Below are 17884 nucleotides of genomic sequence, written 5' to 3'. Positions count from 1 at the left end.
CGGTCTGCCGTCGAGCAGCGCTCCCCATCCCGAGGTGGATGCGTCTGTAGACACCATCTTCACCCTCGAGGAAGTCCCCAGGCTTACACCTGATTGGTACCAGTCGTTCGCCATCCAAGGTACCAGGGCTGTGACGCAGTCCTGATCGACCTTGAGGCGTAAATGACCGGACACCCACGCTCTGCGCGGAACCCGCGCTTTCAACCAGAACTGCAGCGGGCGCATGCGGAGCAAGCCCAGCCGGAGAACTGACGATGCTGAGGCCATGAGACCCAGCATCCTTTGAAATTTTCTGAGCGGGGTGAAAGCGCCGCGGCGGAAAGACATCGCCGCGCGCTGAATGTTCAGCACGCGCTGTGGCGACAGCCGCGCTGTCATAGACTGTGAGTCCAGAACTATACCCAGAAACGGAATCGTTTGGCTGGGGTTCAGTGAACTCTTCGCCCAATTGACCGTGATACCAAGATTCTCGAGGTGATCGAGTAAAATGGCTCTGTGCTCTATGAGCTGAGATCGTGATTGGGCTAGGATCAACCAGTCGTCCAAATAGTTCAGCACTCGCATGCCTCTGAGTCTGAGAGGAGCGAGCGCTGCGTCCATGCATTTCGTAAAAGTACGAGGTGCCAGGGACAAGCCGAAAGGCAGGACTGTATACTGGTATGTCTGACCCTCGAAGGCGAATCTCAAGAATCGCCTGTGATGTGACGCTATCTGTATTTGAAAATACGCGTCCTTCAGATCTATCGACATGAACCAATCTTCTCGGCGAACATGCGCGAGAATTTTGCTGGTTGTGAGCATTTTGAAACGGCGTTTCACTAATACTCTGTTCAGTCGTCTTAGATCCAGAATGGGTCTGATACCGCCGTCCTTTTTGGGGACTAGAAAATATCTGCTGTATATCCCCTGTTCGCTTTGAACTCGGGGAACAAGCTCTATCGCCCCTTTGCTTATCAGTTTTGATATTTCGGCGCGAAGTAGGTGTGCTACATTCAGCGGTACCGAAGTTTCGACGCGCGCTGTGAAGCGCGGAGGGCATCGATAAAACTGTAGCGAGAAGCCTCTCTTTATAATGCCTAAGACCCAGTCCGAAACCCCTGGAAGCGCTGCCCATGCATCTGCATGGTTGGCTAAGGGCCGGATACAGAGCGCGCTCTGTTCGCCGTGCGACAGAGGTGCTACGGGGCTCACAAACATAGGCGTTATGCCTGCGGCATTTGAGGCGGGGGGCGCGCTTAATACAGCGGGCGGAGCGCTCGCCCTCGACCTTACAACAGTGTTTGACTGAGTGAGGGAGGGCTGCGCGAGCCCCGTGGGACTCATGTGTGCGAGTAGATGTGGGCTGTGAGCGGGCACATTTACTGCTTGGGGCGCGCTGCTTGTGTAAGCAGCGCGCGCGCTCACAGGTCTCGTTTTTACAGAGAGCCTGTGATCTGATAGACATAGTGTTCGTGGGCACTGAGTAGTGGGCACTTTTACTATGTGGGGGGCGCAATCGACCTGAGTCGATTTTATTTGCGCGAGCCCTGGGTGCAGGGCTGTGCTTATGTGTATGGATGGGCACAGAGGAGTGGGCATCGACACTACACTTATAGCACCATCGGCCGTGGCCGGGACACCAGAAAACACGCTCTTTTCGAGACATATCTGGGTAGCCGTAAAAACGGCTTTTGAGTGCAGGCAAGCGGGCACTTGTACAGGCTTGCGCTTTGCAGAGAACGCTGGGACAGCCGCGAAGCTTGGGGCTGAGACAGCGAGGCGCTTGGGTAGGAGGCCGGCCGCAACGGGACTCACACACCTGCGCTTTCCTAGGCGGGCTAGGACTTCTTCGGGACCTCTGGCTTCACTACAATCCTCGGTCGCGGCGCGCGCGCGGGGCGCCGGGCGCTCGATCGAGAGCGGGGTCTCGAGCTGCGCTGTTGAGGCTGCTGCGAAGAGGGGGCCGAAGGCGGCGGCTGAGGCTGTGCGGTTCGCGGGGTCCGTTTGTCTCGACCCGCCGCGGAACCAGAGCGCTTCGGAAGGAAGTGCTTGAAGGCTTGAGACGCTTTCTGGGCTTCGGTAAATCTCTCTACGAACTCGGAGAGAGAAGAACCAAAGAGGCCAGCGGAAGACAGCGGGGCGTCGAGAAACGCGATGCGCTCGAAATCGGCCATCTCCGTGAGCGTCAGCCATAAGTGCCTCTCAGCGACAGTGGCGGAAGCCATACAGCGTCCCATGGCTTGTGCGGCAGCTTTGGTGGCTCGGAGCGTGAGGTCCGAAGCACTCCTCAAATCCGCAATGCAGACAGCATCAGGTCCAGCCTCGTCCCATTTACGGAGGAGATCACCCTGGAAAATCTGCAATGTAGCCATGGTGTGTAGCGCTGACGCGGCTTGCCCAGCGGCGGAGAATATTCGCGCGAGCAGCGTCGACGTCATGCGGCAGGCTTTTGAAGGCAACACCGGTTTAGTTCGCCGTCCAGCAGAGGGCGGGCACAGATGGGTCGCTATAGCCTGTTCCACCGGCGGCAGAGAGAGGTAGCCTCGTTCATTCGCCTTGTCCAAAGAGGAGAATGCAGGCGACACAGATGAGCGTGTACGCGCAGAGTAGGGCGCGTTCCAGGCCTTCGCAACTTCTTCATGTAACTCAGGAAGAAAAGGAGCGGGCTTAGATTCCGGAGAATTGTGCTCACCTGGGAGGAAGCTACCATCGAGCCGGGTGCGAGAGGGGGGCTCCGGTGCAGACCACTCGAGGCCGAGGTTCGCCGCGGCCAACGCGAGCACTCGCATGAGCTCCATCTCGATGCTGGCTCTCACTGAGGGCTTTCGGGCAGGAGGCGCGAGGTCCTCAGAGCTCGCCCAATCCTCGCTGCCTGAAGCGAGGAGAGAACAGGAATCCTTTTCCCCCGACGCGGCCTCCGAAACAACTTCCTCTGATGACGCGGCGGCGGGCTGCGGGCGCTGAGCATCAGGAAGTGATTCGGGGGAGGTCGGTGAAGCTGGCGGGCGAACCGGCGAGCTTGGTCGGGGTGGAGAGGGTTCCGGGACCCGCTGCGAGCGGCGCTTCTTACGGCGCGGCATCGCGGCGGAGAATGCAGGCTTCGAGAAGGATGCCAGGCGGGTCCTCAGAGCCACCATAGGCAAAAGCTCGCAGTGAGGGCAGCCGCCGTCAGCGAGCGCGAGCGCTGCATGGTCCTCACCGAGGCAGGAAACACAGATGACGTGGTCGTCTCCCCCGGCGAGTGGGGCTCTGCACGAGCCGCAGGATTTAGGCATCTTTAGAAAGACGCCGCTCTTTTAGGGGGTGAGTGCTACGAGAACACTCACACACACACAAAACAGAGCACAATAAAGGATATGGGCGTCGGAAAGCGCAGCAGGTACGGCTGTAGAAGGCGGCGTAGGCCAGCGGCTTCGAGGGCTCGTCCCGCTGAAGTGCTTGCTTCGGACGACGCTGCTTCCGTGATCCAGCGATGCGTGCGCTTCGCTGAAGAGATTAAAATCAAGTGAGTCAGCCTTCTCGAGCTCCTTTTATAGAGGTAAGCCACGCCCGTCTCGGCGGGAAGTGGCGGTCTGATGGTCTGATGTTGCATCAGCCTGCGCTCGATAGGCTTATGCAGTTGCCGCAGAGCAGCCAATGAGCAGACAAGCCGTCTTGCTTCAGCTGTCTGCTGCTGCCGCAACGCATTTTACATATATGAAAAATTAAAGGATAATTTTTGCTTCAGTGTTTCGTGAAAAGAGACTTTTCCCGCAGCGTTTTATCAAACGCAGTACGAGAGAACTCTCGTAAGAGAACCCCTCAGACTCCAGAGGGTTAAAGGATATGAGTTTATCTAATAACATGCAGCGTTCACTACAATTGCGACTGTTATTGTGTTGTACAATATAAATTAGGGGGGAACCAAAGAAAGCGGAACCAAAGTGCAGGTGTTGTTGCACCGCGCCGCCTAAGTGACGGACGTCTTCCTCTTCTCTCATATTAGCTGTGTTCCAAAGTGAAGGCTGCATCCTTCGAAGGCCGTATTTGAAGGCCGGATGGCCGTATTTGAAGGCCGATTGCGTCACCGCGGCGCGATGAAGGCTGTCCCAATTCAATTCTCCATCCTTCGAAGGCCGTATTCGAAGGCCGGTTGCGTCATCGCGCCGCGACGAAGGCTTCCCTGATTCAAAAGTGACGCCAAATGCACCCTTTGTTTCCCCGTGAAAAGAAGGATACATAAATGGACACTTAGCGGCCTATTCTACCCTATTCTACCCCATAAGTCATTGCGCGCCGGTGACGACAGCATTTATTTATTTATTTTTAAAGTCGCCGAGACTAGAGATCGGTGGTGGACAGCAAATTCACATTTAAATGTAAGTATTATGTTTTCATTTACTCAAATATCTAGCGAAACCAGAGTTAAAATTTGTTATAAACTTATTCTTAACTCCTTCTTCACCATTGCGTGGCTACATTTATCAGGTAGTTTTAGGCAAAACTTGTGGTAATAATGTTATTAGTTTAACGACCTATTTGTAATATTTGCACTTGTGTATTATAAGAAATATCACTCACCCAAGGCCAATAAAGCCCAAAACAATAAGAAAAGCAGTAGATAAGGCAATGGGGTTTCACTTTTATGTGTTTTTGTAGTGCTGTCATGCAAGCTATGTGGTTTTAACCAAATTTTAGTATACAGAAATATGATTTCTTAAAGGAGCATTCCGTAAGTTCTGAAATTTCTAACCGTTACTGACACCAGTGGCCGTTAGAAGAACTGCAGCCAGTCTCATGCTCGTTCTCGGTGCGCACGCTCGTACGAGCAGGACCACATCAACCAGGGTTGCCGCGGCAACCACTGACGGCTCATCGAGATTCACCACTCACCAGCATAATGTTTGAGGTAAGAAAAGTTACAGTACTGTAAGGTTATTGTTTGACAGACCATATTTTAGTAAAATGTTGCAGTGCTGCTTTATATTATCAACTAAAGTCTACTTCTAAAAGTATTTTAACACTGTAACACGATCCCAGCACTCACAGACCCCTTATTTTGACTATTTTAGAGTAACGCTAAATTATATAACTGAGTTGAAGACGTTATGCTTATTTTTAAATACAGTACAATTACTATTATAGTTGTACTACTATACTATTTTGTAGAATAGCAACAACATTATGGTATTAAAGGTAAAGGAACTCTAACCTTGATGTATGAGCTTGTCATTTTCATTCAGAATACCTCATGAAATTTTGCACTAAAAACACTTGTCATAGTAAATAATTCGTTTTTTTTTTTGTTTTTTTTTGTTAGGACAGCTCAGAAGATTTTCAAATCCCCGTGGAGGTGGAGGAGAGTACTGAAGAGAGTACTGAGGAGAGCAGTGACCCTGGAAGGGGGAGGGGGGGAGCCAGAGGTAGAGCAAGAGGGAGAGGAAGGGGACGGGGCAGAGGTGCAAGTAGAGAAAGAGGTAGGGGAAGAGGACGGGGGAGGGGCAGAAGAAGAGCAGGAGCTGTCAGTGAGGAGGACAGACTGAGAGTGGAGGAGCTGACTGCTGCCAGGACAGCAGAGATACAGGTTTGTCATAATGGTCAGTCACACCATCTAGAAAACAGCACACACCCAAATAGACATATGTAAAATAAACAATGACTGCTGTTCCATTTTCAGGCACAGTTACAGCAGCTATCCCTGGAGGAGAAGGATGAGGTACTTCAGAGGATGGTCAGTCGTCTGCCAGGTGTTTTTCTAGATGTAATGGAATACAGACAGGCCACACCAGGACCAGCCACACCAAACAGGGGTCAGCCAGCGTGGTGCACCTGCCTAAACTGCAGAATAATGCCTACTGATCTGGAGAACAAATGCTGCCGACAGAATCCAGCAGATTGCCTCAGCAGGAGCGCCCACATGGAACTGTACTGTCTAGATGAAGGCATCTGTCACGTGAAATAAGGACAGAAGATGCAAGTGCAAGAAAAAGGTTTATTGAATGACACGTAGTCAGAGATCTGAAGCACACAGTTGATGGTCCCTGGTAGCGCAGGATGGCAGATGGGCAACCCGGATCCCCGTGGTGTGAACTGGTGAGCAGAATCCTTGAATGAGGCTGACGGAAACACCCAAACGAGTCCACAAAGTGAAGAGACGAAACAGGATCCTCAAACGACGACAGGCAGAACGAACTCGAGGGAAACACCACACCGGGAACCAGGAACACCAACGAAGACCAACTACACAGGAGAAAATCCCACAACGATCTGACAAACACAAGACGGAAACAATGAGCTTATATAAGGATCGCTGATCAGAATCAGCTGGCGCTGATGACAATCAGCGGCTGATCAGCGACCACGCCCACACACACAACACAAACACGAGAAGGAGTCAGTGAATTCATGAACCGTGACATTACCCCTCCCCCTAGGAGCGCCTCCTGGCGCTCCCAGGGGGACCTACCTGTTGATTGTAATCATCAATAAGGGAGTGATCCAGAATGTCTCTAGCAGGAACCCAACTTCTCTCCTCAGGACCGTAACCTTCCCAGTCCACCAGATACTGAAATCCGCGTCCCCTCCTTCTCGAGTCCAGAATACGGTTTACCGAATATGTAGGTTCCCCATCTACGAGTCGCGGCGGTGGGGGAACCGGGACTGGCGGATTAAGATGAGAACAAAAAACAGGCTTTAATTTGGAGACATGAAAGGCGGGATGAATTCTCCTGTACGCTGGAGGAAGTTTGAGGCGGACTGTCACCGGACTAATGATCTTGGTGACAGTGAATGGGCCAATGAATTTAGGAGCAAGTTTATTAGAGACGGAGCGGAGCGGAATATTTCTAGTAGAAAGCCACACTTTTTGACCCACGACGTATACGGGAGGCCTAGACCGGTGGCGATCGGCTTTGGCCTTGGTGCGTGCCCTCACCTGGAGCAGAGTGTCACGGGCTCTGGTCCATGTGCGGCAGCACCTCTGGACGAAAGCGTGAGCGGAGGGGACCGCGACTTCGGATTCCAGGCTAGAAAAAACTGGTGGCTGGTACCCTAAGCTACACTGAAACGGAGATAGGCCCGTGGATGACACTGGTAACGAGTTATGGGCGTACTCCACCAATGACAATTGCTGACTCCAGGAGGAAGGATTCTTGGACACCAAACATCGCAACACTCTCTCAAGATCTTGGTTGGCTCTCTCGGTTTGCCCATTGCTTTGGGGATGGTAACCCGAAGACAGACTGACAGTCGCACCCAGTAATCTACAAAATTCCTGCCAAAATTTGGACACAAATTGGGACCCTCTGTCAGAAACCACATCCGTCGGGAGGCCATGTAACCGAAAGACGTGATCTATGACAGCCACCGCTGTCTCCTTGGCTGAAGGTAATTTGGGCAAGGGGATGAAATGAGCCGCCTTCGAGAACCGGTCCACTATGGTCAAAACGACCGTCTTACCCTGGGAGGGTGGGAGGGCGGTTATAAAATCTAGCGCAATATGGGACCAGGGTCTCGAAGGGACAGACAGCGGTTGGAGTAGTCCCTCTGGGGGTCGATTGGAAGTCTTACCAGTGGCACAAACCGAGCAAGCCAAAACAAAACTCCGAATGTCACGAGCCATTAACGGCCACCAGAATCGTTGCTTGACCAAAAAGCTGGTGCGATTAACACCTGGATGACATGCTACACTGGAACAGTGACCCCATCGAATGACGTCGGACCGAACCCCCTCTGGCACAAATAAACGACTCGGTGGGCAACCGGGCGGAGGCATTACCCCTTCTAAGGCCGTCTTGACCTTCGATTCGACCTCCCATGTGAGTGTGGAGATAACTACTTTCTCAGGTAAAATACACTCGGGAGTCACCGGGCGTTCGGATGGATCAAAAATACGAGATAAAGAGTCGGGTTTGATGTTTTTGGAACCCGGGCGGTACGATAGAACAAAGTCAAAACGTCCGAAAAAAAGTGCCCATCGAGCCTGCCTGGAGTTGAGTCTTTTGGCAGATCTAATATATTCCAGGTTCTTATGATCGGTCCAAACGATAAAAGGTACCCCCGACCCCTCTAACCAATGGCGCCACTCCTCCAGTGCTAACTTGACTGCCAACAACTCTCTGTTACCAATGTCATAGTTACGCTCGGCAGGAGATAAACGATGGGACAAAAACGCGCAAGGGTGCATCTTGTCATCTGAGGAAGAACGTTGGGATAGAACTGCACCTACCCCCACCTCTGACGCGTCGACCTCCACCACGAACTGACGTGAAGGATCAGGGGCAATCAGGATGGGAGCAGAACTGAAGCGGCTCTTGAGGTTAGCGAATACAGCCTCGGCTGTATCGGACCACCTGAACGTCGTTCTGGGGGAGGTCAAGGCAGTCAGAGGTGCGGCTAGTTGGCTGAAATTGCGAATAAAACGCCGATAGAAATTGGCAAACCCCAGAAACCTCTGTAGGGCCTTACGGGAATCTGGACTTGGCCAATCCATCACAGCCTTAACCTTGTCAGGGTCCATGCGTATTCCCTCAGATGAGATGATGTAGCCTAAGAAAGGAACAGACTGTGCATGAAAAGCGCATTTCTCCGCCTTGACAAAAAGCCCATTCTCTAGCAACCTCTGAAGCACTCGTCTGACGTGCTGAACGTGTTCCTGGAGAGAAGATGAAAAAATCAATATGTCATCCAGGTAAACATATATGAACTGGTCAACCATATCTCTCAGCACGTCATTGACGAGTGCCTGGAAAAATGCTGGGGAGTTGGACAGCCCGAAGGGCATGACCAAATATTCAAAATGGCCCCTGGGGGTGTTAAAAGCAGTTTTCCATTCATCCCCCTTCCTGATGCGAACCAAATGATATGCATTGCGTAAGTCCAACTTTGTGAAGACAGAGGCTCCCTGCAACCGCTCGAAGGCTGAAGACATCAACGGCAAAGGATAAGTATTCTTTACCGTGATGTTGTTCAACCCTCGGTAATCAATACACGGTCGCAGAGATCCATCCTTCTTTCCAACAAAGAAGAACCCCGCCCCCGCCGGAGAAGAGGAAGGGCGAATGAATTCAGAGGCTAAAGAATCAGAAATGTATTTCTCCATGGCCTCCCTCTCTGGAACCGAGAGAGAGTATAACTTGCCCTTAGGCGGAGACGTACCTGGTATAAGATCTATAGCACAGTCATAGGGACGATGCGGAGGAAGAGAAGCAGCCCGAGACTTACTGAACACTTCCTTCAGGTCGAGGTACTCCGCGGGCACGTTAGACAAATTCACCGACTCCTCCTGCAAAACAGAACTAGACACCGAAGAACAAGCAGACATTAAACAAGACGCATAACACTTAGTGCTCCACGCAGACACAGAATTGTGGCCCCAGTCAACCCTGGGATTGTGCTCGGTGAGCCAGGGATGACCGAGGACCACCGGAGCAAGAGGAGAGTCCAGGAGTAGGAATGACAGTGTCTCTGTGTGGTTGCCTGAGGTGATGAGTGTCAAAGCATCAGTGGTGAATGAAATGTCAGGTAGTTCTTGTCCGTTGAGTGCATTAACAGAAATCGGGTTGGTGAGGGGTATGATGGGAATCTGCAGCTTACGTGCTAGTGACAAGTCCATGAAATTTCCCTCGGCCCCAGAGTCCAGAAGTGCATGACCGTTGTAATGCCGGGTTGCCCATTGCAGTCTCACCGGGAGGAGAGTGGAGGAGGTCTTGCTGGTGGAGATCCCGCCCGACAGTAGCCTCCTGCTTACTGCCGAGCTCGATCTTTTACGGGGCAGGTGTTGATGAAATGACCAGTACCACCGCAGTAAAGGCACAAGCCCCGGGATCTCCGTCGTTCTCTCTCCTCCCGGGAGAGCCGAGCTCTACCCACCTGCATGGGCTCGTGATCGAAGGTGGGGCTGACCGTATCGCTGCCACTGGCTCGAGGTGCTGGAAAGGTCTCTGGAACCAAGGTCCTGCGGAAATGTTGATCCACTCTCTGCAGTCGAGCGTCCACCCGCAGGGCCAACGACAGGCAGAACGAACTCGAGGGAAACACCACACCGGGAACCAGGAACACCAACGAAGACCAACTACACAGGAGAAAATCCCACAACGATCTGACAAACACAAGACGGAAACAATGAGCTTATATAAGGATCGCTGATCAGAATCAGCTGGCGCTGATGACAATCAGCGGCTGATCAGCGACCACGCCCACACACACAACACAAACACGAGAAGGAGTCAGTGAATTCATGAACCGTGACAGCATCCTCCGCTTAGCTCGGCAGACATGGAACGACATCCTTGCACTCCATGACAGCCAAGACCCTGGGGCAGATAACCGAGAATATCGGTATTCTGCTTATCGCCAAACTACGATTTGGCAGCATGGACGTCTGGGCCCAGGAAATCGTATAGTAATACCAAGCTGCTGCGTATGGCGAATAAGAGACACATTCCCTGACCCATTTGGGAACTATGTTGGCTTCAAAGAAGCACCGTTTAGAGTAAATTAAAAATGTAGTTTACCACATCTGAAAATAAAAATGTTCCTAAGCCATTCTGCAAAGAAATTTATTGTAAAGTAACATGTATGTACATATTTACACTATATAATAAACAAATTTTAACTGTAGCCCACTGTTGCCTTTCTGCTGCTCTTTGCTCATGTTGTTGATGTCATGTCCTGGAGAGACAACGAGAGAGAGAGAGACCAAGAATAACCATTTGTGTTACTAGTAATAATAGTTTCTACGTGGAAAACTGTGGTCATACGGCTGATCTACCTGTCCTCTGCAGACTTGTATCTGGACTAACTCAGTTGTAGGTGGGGGCACAATTCCAGGGAGAAGGCCGAGGGCCCGAGGGTCATCTGGCCTAAGACTCCTCCTTCTTGGGAGTCCCCCTGCTGAATTAAGTCGACTCTGTAATATTTTAGTCTGCAGTTGAGGGATGTAACTGTAGTCTTTTTGCTCCTTCACTGTGTAGACACGGTAGCGCTGTGACTTCTTGCTATAGACTCGTTTTTGTCTGCAAAACAACATATGACATTAATTGACAGAATAATAAATATTGTAAAACAATATTAAAAACAAACAAGAAATAAACAAATAAACAAGAAGAAAACATAAGCACATTTTACAGGAAATACAAATATCATTAATTTACAATAGCGACTTACGAAACATTGCCTTTCATGTTTACATGCACTGGTCGGTGGTTATGATGATTGTAGTCTAAGGCTGCTAGAAAAGTCCTAGCCTCATAAACAGGAGGCGAAAAGGAAAACCGTTTGCCTGCATACATAAGGATATGATTCTGGAAGGATTCCAACTCAGAAGTTGACCTACAGGACAAAGAGAAAGCATTATATTCTCCAAAGATCATCTTTCTTCAGAAAATATCAAGTGCAAGAGCTATGGCTGTATGTACAAATAATAAAACATTGCAATTATTTTGTGGTTTTAGTTATTTTGTGAAGTTTGTTGTTGAAGATAGAACATATTTTAGCAAGTATAAGAACTTTTAGCACTCTTACCGAAAGGTAAGAAACTTCTCCACATCCTTCAGCCACCTCCTGTTTAGCACAATTTGTGACAAAGCCTCATGTGCAGCAGAGCCATAAATTATGTGGTATGTGGTATGACGACTTTGTTTGCGGTTTCCTCATCCAGAGGTGCATGGAGGCATCTGCCGAGGGCCCACTCGTGCTCTCCACAAACATGGTGCAGTACACCTCGCCAGATACACTGAATAATGAAGTAGAGTAAATCATAGTCATAATGCATGTCAAGTTAAAATACAACATCATAGGCCGGACATAGCATACAGAACTGAGGACACCCAAATTATAGGAGTCAAATTTAAAATTATCAAGTTTCATCTGATTATTGTATGTATTTTTATCTGTAATATTAACCATGAACTCCTCCCGGTTGCCTGCTTTCTGACAAGAAAACCAAAAGTGGTTGACAACATCCTTCAGCCAAACAAGTATTTGTGACTGACCAGATATCATCCCAGCCTGTGGAGAAAAGTCAAAAATTGTTTTTAGGAAAAACTGTTAAACAGTAAAGTACAGGGTGGGCCATTTATATGGATACACCGTAATAACATGGGAATGGTTGGTGATATTAAAGTCCTGTTTGTGGCACATTAGTATATGTGAGGGGGCAAACTCCTCAAGATGGGTGGGGATGGGTCACATATACTAATGTATATATAAATATAAATGGCCCACCCTGTACTACTCAATGAAATAAACCAAATAATACCAACTGTATTTTTGTCTTACCACATGTAGTCTCTTGGTCAGATTCTTAGCTGCATGCCAGATGTCCAAGGAATGGACTACACCCTGGTCCTTGTATCTCCCTTTTTCTGGATCTGATGAGCAACAACCAAACACACATAAAAAAAAAAAATAAAAAAAATTCTCCCTCAAATATCAAAACAAAATCATGATTTCATTCTTACGCATTAGGGAAGCAATCTGCACGTGGGCATCGGTTACTATTTCTTTGATGTTTAGCTCCCCCATGAGTCTATGAAAGGTCTTTATGAAAGCATACTTCTCCATGGCCACACTCTTACGGTCAGTCTGCCTCTTGTCCACAGTGACAATACTGATGATGTCCATTATGTCCTGCTCCATAGTAGTATATGTGCAGTACTGGGCAGAGTGACCTTTGATGGGAAGAAAACAGTCAGTAAATCAAATAAATTCAACAGTACTGACAAGTCACAAACCTTTGTGACTTACCTGGAGAGTCCATCCTTCTGTCAGCTAGAAAAGAAATAAATAACCTTGTAAACCTGCACCAAACTCTGACTGTTTTCAGTTTATTGTCTAAACTGAAGCTGATCATGTATTATCAAGGTTTAATTAGTTATAAATTGTAGTAAATTACTTGACACCGTCGTTTCAAACATCTGAGGCCTTGTTAATCAACAGAGTTTAGTACTTACCAAGGGCAACAACACTGTCTTTTGAGCCTAATTTTTCGATAATGGCCTTCCTCTTCTCCTCCCAAAACTCCTTTATTGGATCTACACAGTAGGCAGATTGTATAGCGTAGAAAGTGGTGGATGCCACCATTTTCATGTTCATAAACTGGAAGAGGAGGGCGATCTTGGAATAATTGTTGCCAGACAGAAGAATGTTTGTGGATAACATGAAGTCTCCCCCTTGCATGTTATGCTTTAGTAATGGCTGGCTGTTCCACATCCACAGTTTATGTCCATGTGGGCAATACTGTGTAGAGAAGAAAACAGAAATATTTTATAAAAAATGCTCCAGTTTTTTTCTTAGGTTCTATTGACAGCTGTTCTCTATTACAAATAATTTGATAATATGCTAGTTACAACTGATAATGTAAATTCACCCATTCCAGAACAGCTGCAGTGCCTCGTGGTTGCAAGTTGACCTGGAAAGGTGGGAGCCCATCACATTCCACTCCCGTGCTCTGGTCAATGTAAAAACATTTGTTGATTGGCAGTTTCAGAAAAGAGACCAGTTGGATAAGGTTGTTGTGGAAAGCTATGCTTGCAGGCTGGTTAATGAGGTCAGTTTCTGCAACGACTCAAGCAAAGGTAGGGAAGGTGGGAATGTCTGTTGTTGGATGATGAAAATCTTCCGAAAGGTCTGGCTCTTGAACCGTCTCCTCGCGGTCATAAATGTCCAGGACAGCCTCTTCAAGCCCAATGACGGGGAGGCTGTCAATGTTTTTCTGTAATGTCCCACTAGTGTGACAGATGGAAATAATGTGTTTTATCAGTAAGTCATAGCAAGCATTTGAGTAAGTAGTAGAATATAGGTTAATGGGTTCATAGTAAGGTAATTTTACCATTCTCATAGTTAAATGGTATATCATATATTATGGTTAAAGTTGTTACTGTTAGTTGCAGCAGTTACAGTACAGTACTTTTTTATTTCTTATTTTTCATGTGCAAAATGTCATTCTAACAACAACAGCAGTAAGTGTGAACAAGAGTGTTGTAGTTACTAGAGGGCTCCAGCAGGGGGAACGTGTGAGCTATGTTACGATGCACCTCGCGTCCTCCCTTCAGTCATTACACACATGATCCGAGGAAAGTTTGTGTCTGTGCATCTTTCACTCAACTATTCCCCTTTTCAGGTACAAATCTTTTATAATACGTGTTATTAGTTACCAGGGTATTATGTGAATGTGTACATGTGTCGAGGAGAGTGTTTTTAGCACAGTTAGTCGAACATTGTGAAGTTTGGGCGTTAATTACATGACGACGAGTAAGCTAGCAAAATGAGCCTTTAGCAATGTTAACCGCGTGGATGAAAGAACGGCCCTTAGTAGCTATGCAGTGACGTCGCACTTGTCGTAGTTTTGGTCTGACTGTAAGTTATACGGTTCTAAAATATACTGAGTATTATTAGAGGTGTAAAGTGTTATACATGTATGTTATCAGCATAATTGTGTTTTGTATCTCTTGTGTATTGCCGTATTTACTCTGTAGTTAAAAGTGGGAAATACTTCTGCAGGTATAATTGCTGACCAGACCAGAGATAATGTTTAGAATTGTATGTATAACGTATGGAATATTATTTTTGTATGTAAACTGTACTGACGTTGCATATGTTTTTCTATAGTGAGTCATTACACACATGATCCGAGGAAAGTTTGTGTCTGTGCATCTTTCACTCAACTATTCCCCTTTTCAGGGCTTTTACATTTGGAGGCACCGCTGGGATGAGAGAAGTGAGGTTGGTGTCCTGAGGCAGAGGAAGAAACCACACATCGATCATCTCATAAAAGTAACCCAGGTGGCAGAGACTGCAGTCACGGTTGGAGGGAAAGCCTAGCCAAGGAAAGCGTGTATCCTGAGGTGCAGTGTCCACTAGGGAGCAGCAAAACCCACGGTAACAGGCAACACATCACACCACAGCCCTGTTTGTAGCTCACCTGCTAAAATGGATCCAGAGGTTGAGAATTTGCGTTTTGAGGTTAAAGGAGCTCTTTTTCAACTCACTACAGATGAGTTAATGCAGATAAGTGACTTTCTTGAAATATCAGGAACAAATCGAGAAAAGATTACTGGGAAAACTCGTAATGCTCTTGTTTCCCATATTATCCAGTACATTGAAAATGATGAACTAAGTGAACTCGAAGATGAAGGCATGTCCGATCTGTTAAGTCTCATGGACATGATAAAAACCCTGCAAGAGGTTAGTAAAAATGACACATCAGAAAAAGCAAAAGATAATGAGGAGCAGGAAAAATTAAAGAAAGAGCTAGAGCAATTAAAACTCATGGTACAACAGAAGGAAACTGAAATGCAGGAACGGGCTAATAGGAACACAAAGAGTGCAGTAAACCATGAAGCTACCTCAGTTCACATATCCCATGCTCATGCAAACAGCCCGCCATGGTGAAAAGACTACAAAATCTCTGGTCAGATTGGCGAACCTGGACAAAAGGACAGGCTTACCTTCTCCAGCTTGGCTCGTCAAATCGAGAATGGTCTCAGTAAAGGTTACCCTGAATTAGAAATAGTAGATGCCGTCATTAGAGCCATTGTACCCGGCCTGCAGCTGCGGAGCTATCTTGAAGGGAAAAATGATCTGTCTCTGCCAACCCTTAGAAGGATCCTACGATCACACTACCAAGAGATGAGTGCAACTGAGCTATATAAACAGCTGACCACAGAAGTTCAGAGCAATAGAGAAACTCCACAGAATTTTCTAATCAGAGCTATGGACTTAAGACAGAAAATATTGTTTGCATCACAGGAAGCTGAGTCTAGCCTCAAGTATGACCCCGCACTAGTGCAGAGCATGTTCATGCACACCGTACTCACAGGGCTACAAAATGACAGCATCAAAACTGATCTCCAGCCTTACCTGTTGCAGCCGACTACTTCTGATGAGTTGCTCTTAGAGAGACTAAATTCGGCATGCGCTAATGAGAAAGAGAGACAAGACAAAAAGAGACTGACTACTCCACAGAGACACACTGGCGTCCACGCTGTCCAGTCTAGTGATGCAAGTGGCGACAAAAAATGTGCAGCTCGACAAAACATTGCCACACTCCCTCCCGATGTTCTTTCAGACCTAAAGGAAATCAAAGCCGACATAGTAATCTTGAAAGACCTCAAGGCAGAGATATCACAAATCAGAGAATCCATTCATAAGACAGAAGCCGTACCAAAACTGTATCCTCCTACTGGCAAAGAGATTGGCTACAGTGCAACCAACCATCCAGCTTATGCTCAGCCACAGTTCACGACCTGGAACAAAGAGAGTGCCACAGCTTTTCATCAGCCAAGTGGACCAGTGCAGGAGTACCAAACTGCTGGTGGCCCAAGACTAAAGACAGCAACAGCCCAGTTTCAGCAGAGGTTGGCACCACAAAGGTATCCAATGCCACGCCCCAAACCAAGATGCTTGATGTGCCAGCGTCGAGGGGAGGAATACTGCGAACATTGCTACAGGTGTGGGAGTAGTGAACATTTTCGTGCAGGCTGCAAAGGATACAGAGGACCGCCCAGTGCCATTAGAGAGACCCCTTTAAACGAAGAGTGGTTGCCCCCAAGGGACAGGGAGTGACCAGTTCTGTCAGAGTGTCCCAAAAATGCGCTAACTGTGGAGACCAAGAGAAACATCAGGAGTTCCAACGATGCTCAGTGTGTAAGACAGCGTTTTATTGTTCCATAGAATGTCAGGGTGATCACTGGCCAGCACATAAAGGAAACTGTAAGCCACCCACCCACCCTGAACCAAAAACACAACAAACACATGCATGCAAGATGATGACTGACAAAAAAAGAAACACCCTGATAAAGGAACATTCGACAGTGACTGAACTGGTGGGGAAGAAATGTCTGCTCAACTGCTACCTACAAGGGAAGAGAACCCAAGTGCTCTGGGATACCGGCTCACAGGTGTCTGCAATTGATGAGGCATGGAAAGCTGACAATTTCCCTGCCATCAGGCTGAGAGACATAGCCGAGATAGTTGATCCAGATGATCCGTTGCAGATTGAGGCAGCCAATGGTACAGAGATGCCTTATGTGGGATGGGTAGAAGTGACTTTTAAGCTAGCAGCAGGCGCTGAAGAGTTTCATGTCCCCATACTTGTTATGAAAGGCGGCCAACAGCCCCGCCCCATTATTGGCTTCAATGTCATTGAACGTGTAGTCATTAACAGTCAGAAAAACCAGACAAATGACACAGAGGAAGATAAATTGATAAATACTGTGAAAATGGCTTTTCCTGACCTAAAGAAAAAGACAGCTAAGGCATTCATTAAAGCAGTGAGCGTTGAGCGAACAAGTGAGTACCTAGTGAGAATAGCCAGCCAGAGAATGCGTATACCCAGTCATAGTGCTGTCCAAGTAAAGTGTAGGATAAATGTGAGACCATTTAAGGAAGACACAACATTAGTATATGAGCCTGATGACAATCCCGAGTGGCCAGAGGGGCTTGAATTTTGTGACACACTTGTCCAGGTGAGGAAAGGAGCACAACCAAGCATTATCCTGAGTGTACAGAATGCCACTGACCATGACATCACATTAACAGGAAGAGTAGTTATCGGCACAGCACAGTCAGTCACATCTGTATATCCACTCAATGTTATTAAGGAAACACACTCACCTGTTGATGTAAACAACCTTAAGGCCCAGCACACCAAAAACCAGGAGACAAGTACAGAGCTTTGGGATCCCCCTATCGATCTCAGCCATCTGGACGAAAAGCAGAGGAAGGTTGTTCGTGAGATGCTGAGGGAGGAGTCAAACTCTTTCGCCAGATCGGATAGTGACATAGGCTGTATTGAGAAGCTCCATTTGAAAATTTCATTGAAAGATCCTGAGCCTGTAGCACGAACCTACATGTCAGTCCCTAAGCCCTTATACGAGGAAATGAAGGACTATTTAACAGATTTGATTGCACAAGGGTGGATTGA

General features: G+C 47.9%; 2 protein-coding genes across 2 annotated transcripts in view; one reads left to right on the top strand and one right to left on the bottom strand.

Annotated features, from left to right (window-relative positions):
• LOC311070389 (uncharacterized protein) overlaps window positions 1-17884 on the top strand; it is a gene marked incomplete at its 3' end in the record, with an annotated part of 173561 nt that overhangs the window by 126367 nt on the left and 29310 nt on the right. The window lies entirely within an intron of this gene.
• LOC311070390 (uncharacterized protein) lies at window positions 12190-13340 on the bottom strand (the record flags this gene model as incomplete). Its single annotated transcript, XM_084094217.1, has 5 exons — window positions 13328-13340; window positions 12912-13197; window positions 12706-12729; window positions 12420-12629; window positions 12190-12329 (listed from the first exon to the last, which is right to left on the bottom strand). The coding sequence occupies exons 2-5, from the start codon at window positions 13168-13170 to the stop codon at window positions 12190-12192; spliced, it is 633 nt and encodes a 210-aa protein (XP_083950343.1). The 5' UTR covers window positions 13171-13197; window positions 13328-13340.

This window comes from Abramis brama (genome assembly GCF_963993115.1).
Source record: "Abramis brama genome assembly, chromosome: 20".
Classification (NCBI taxonomy): Eukaryota; Metazoa; Chordata; class Actinopteri; order Cypriniformes; family Leuciscidae; genus Abramis; species Abramis brama.
This window is presented reverse-complemented; position numbering and strand designations above follow the sequence as displayed.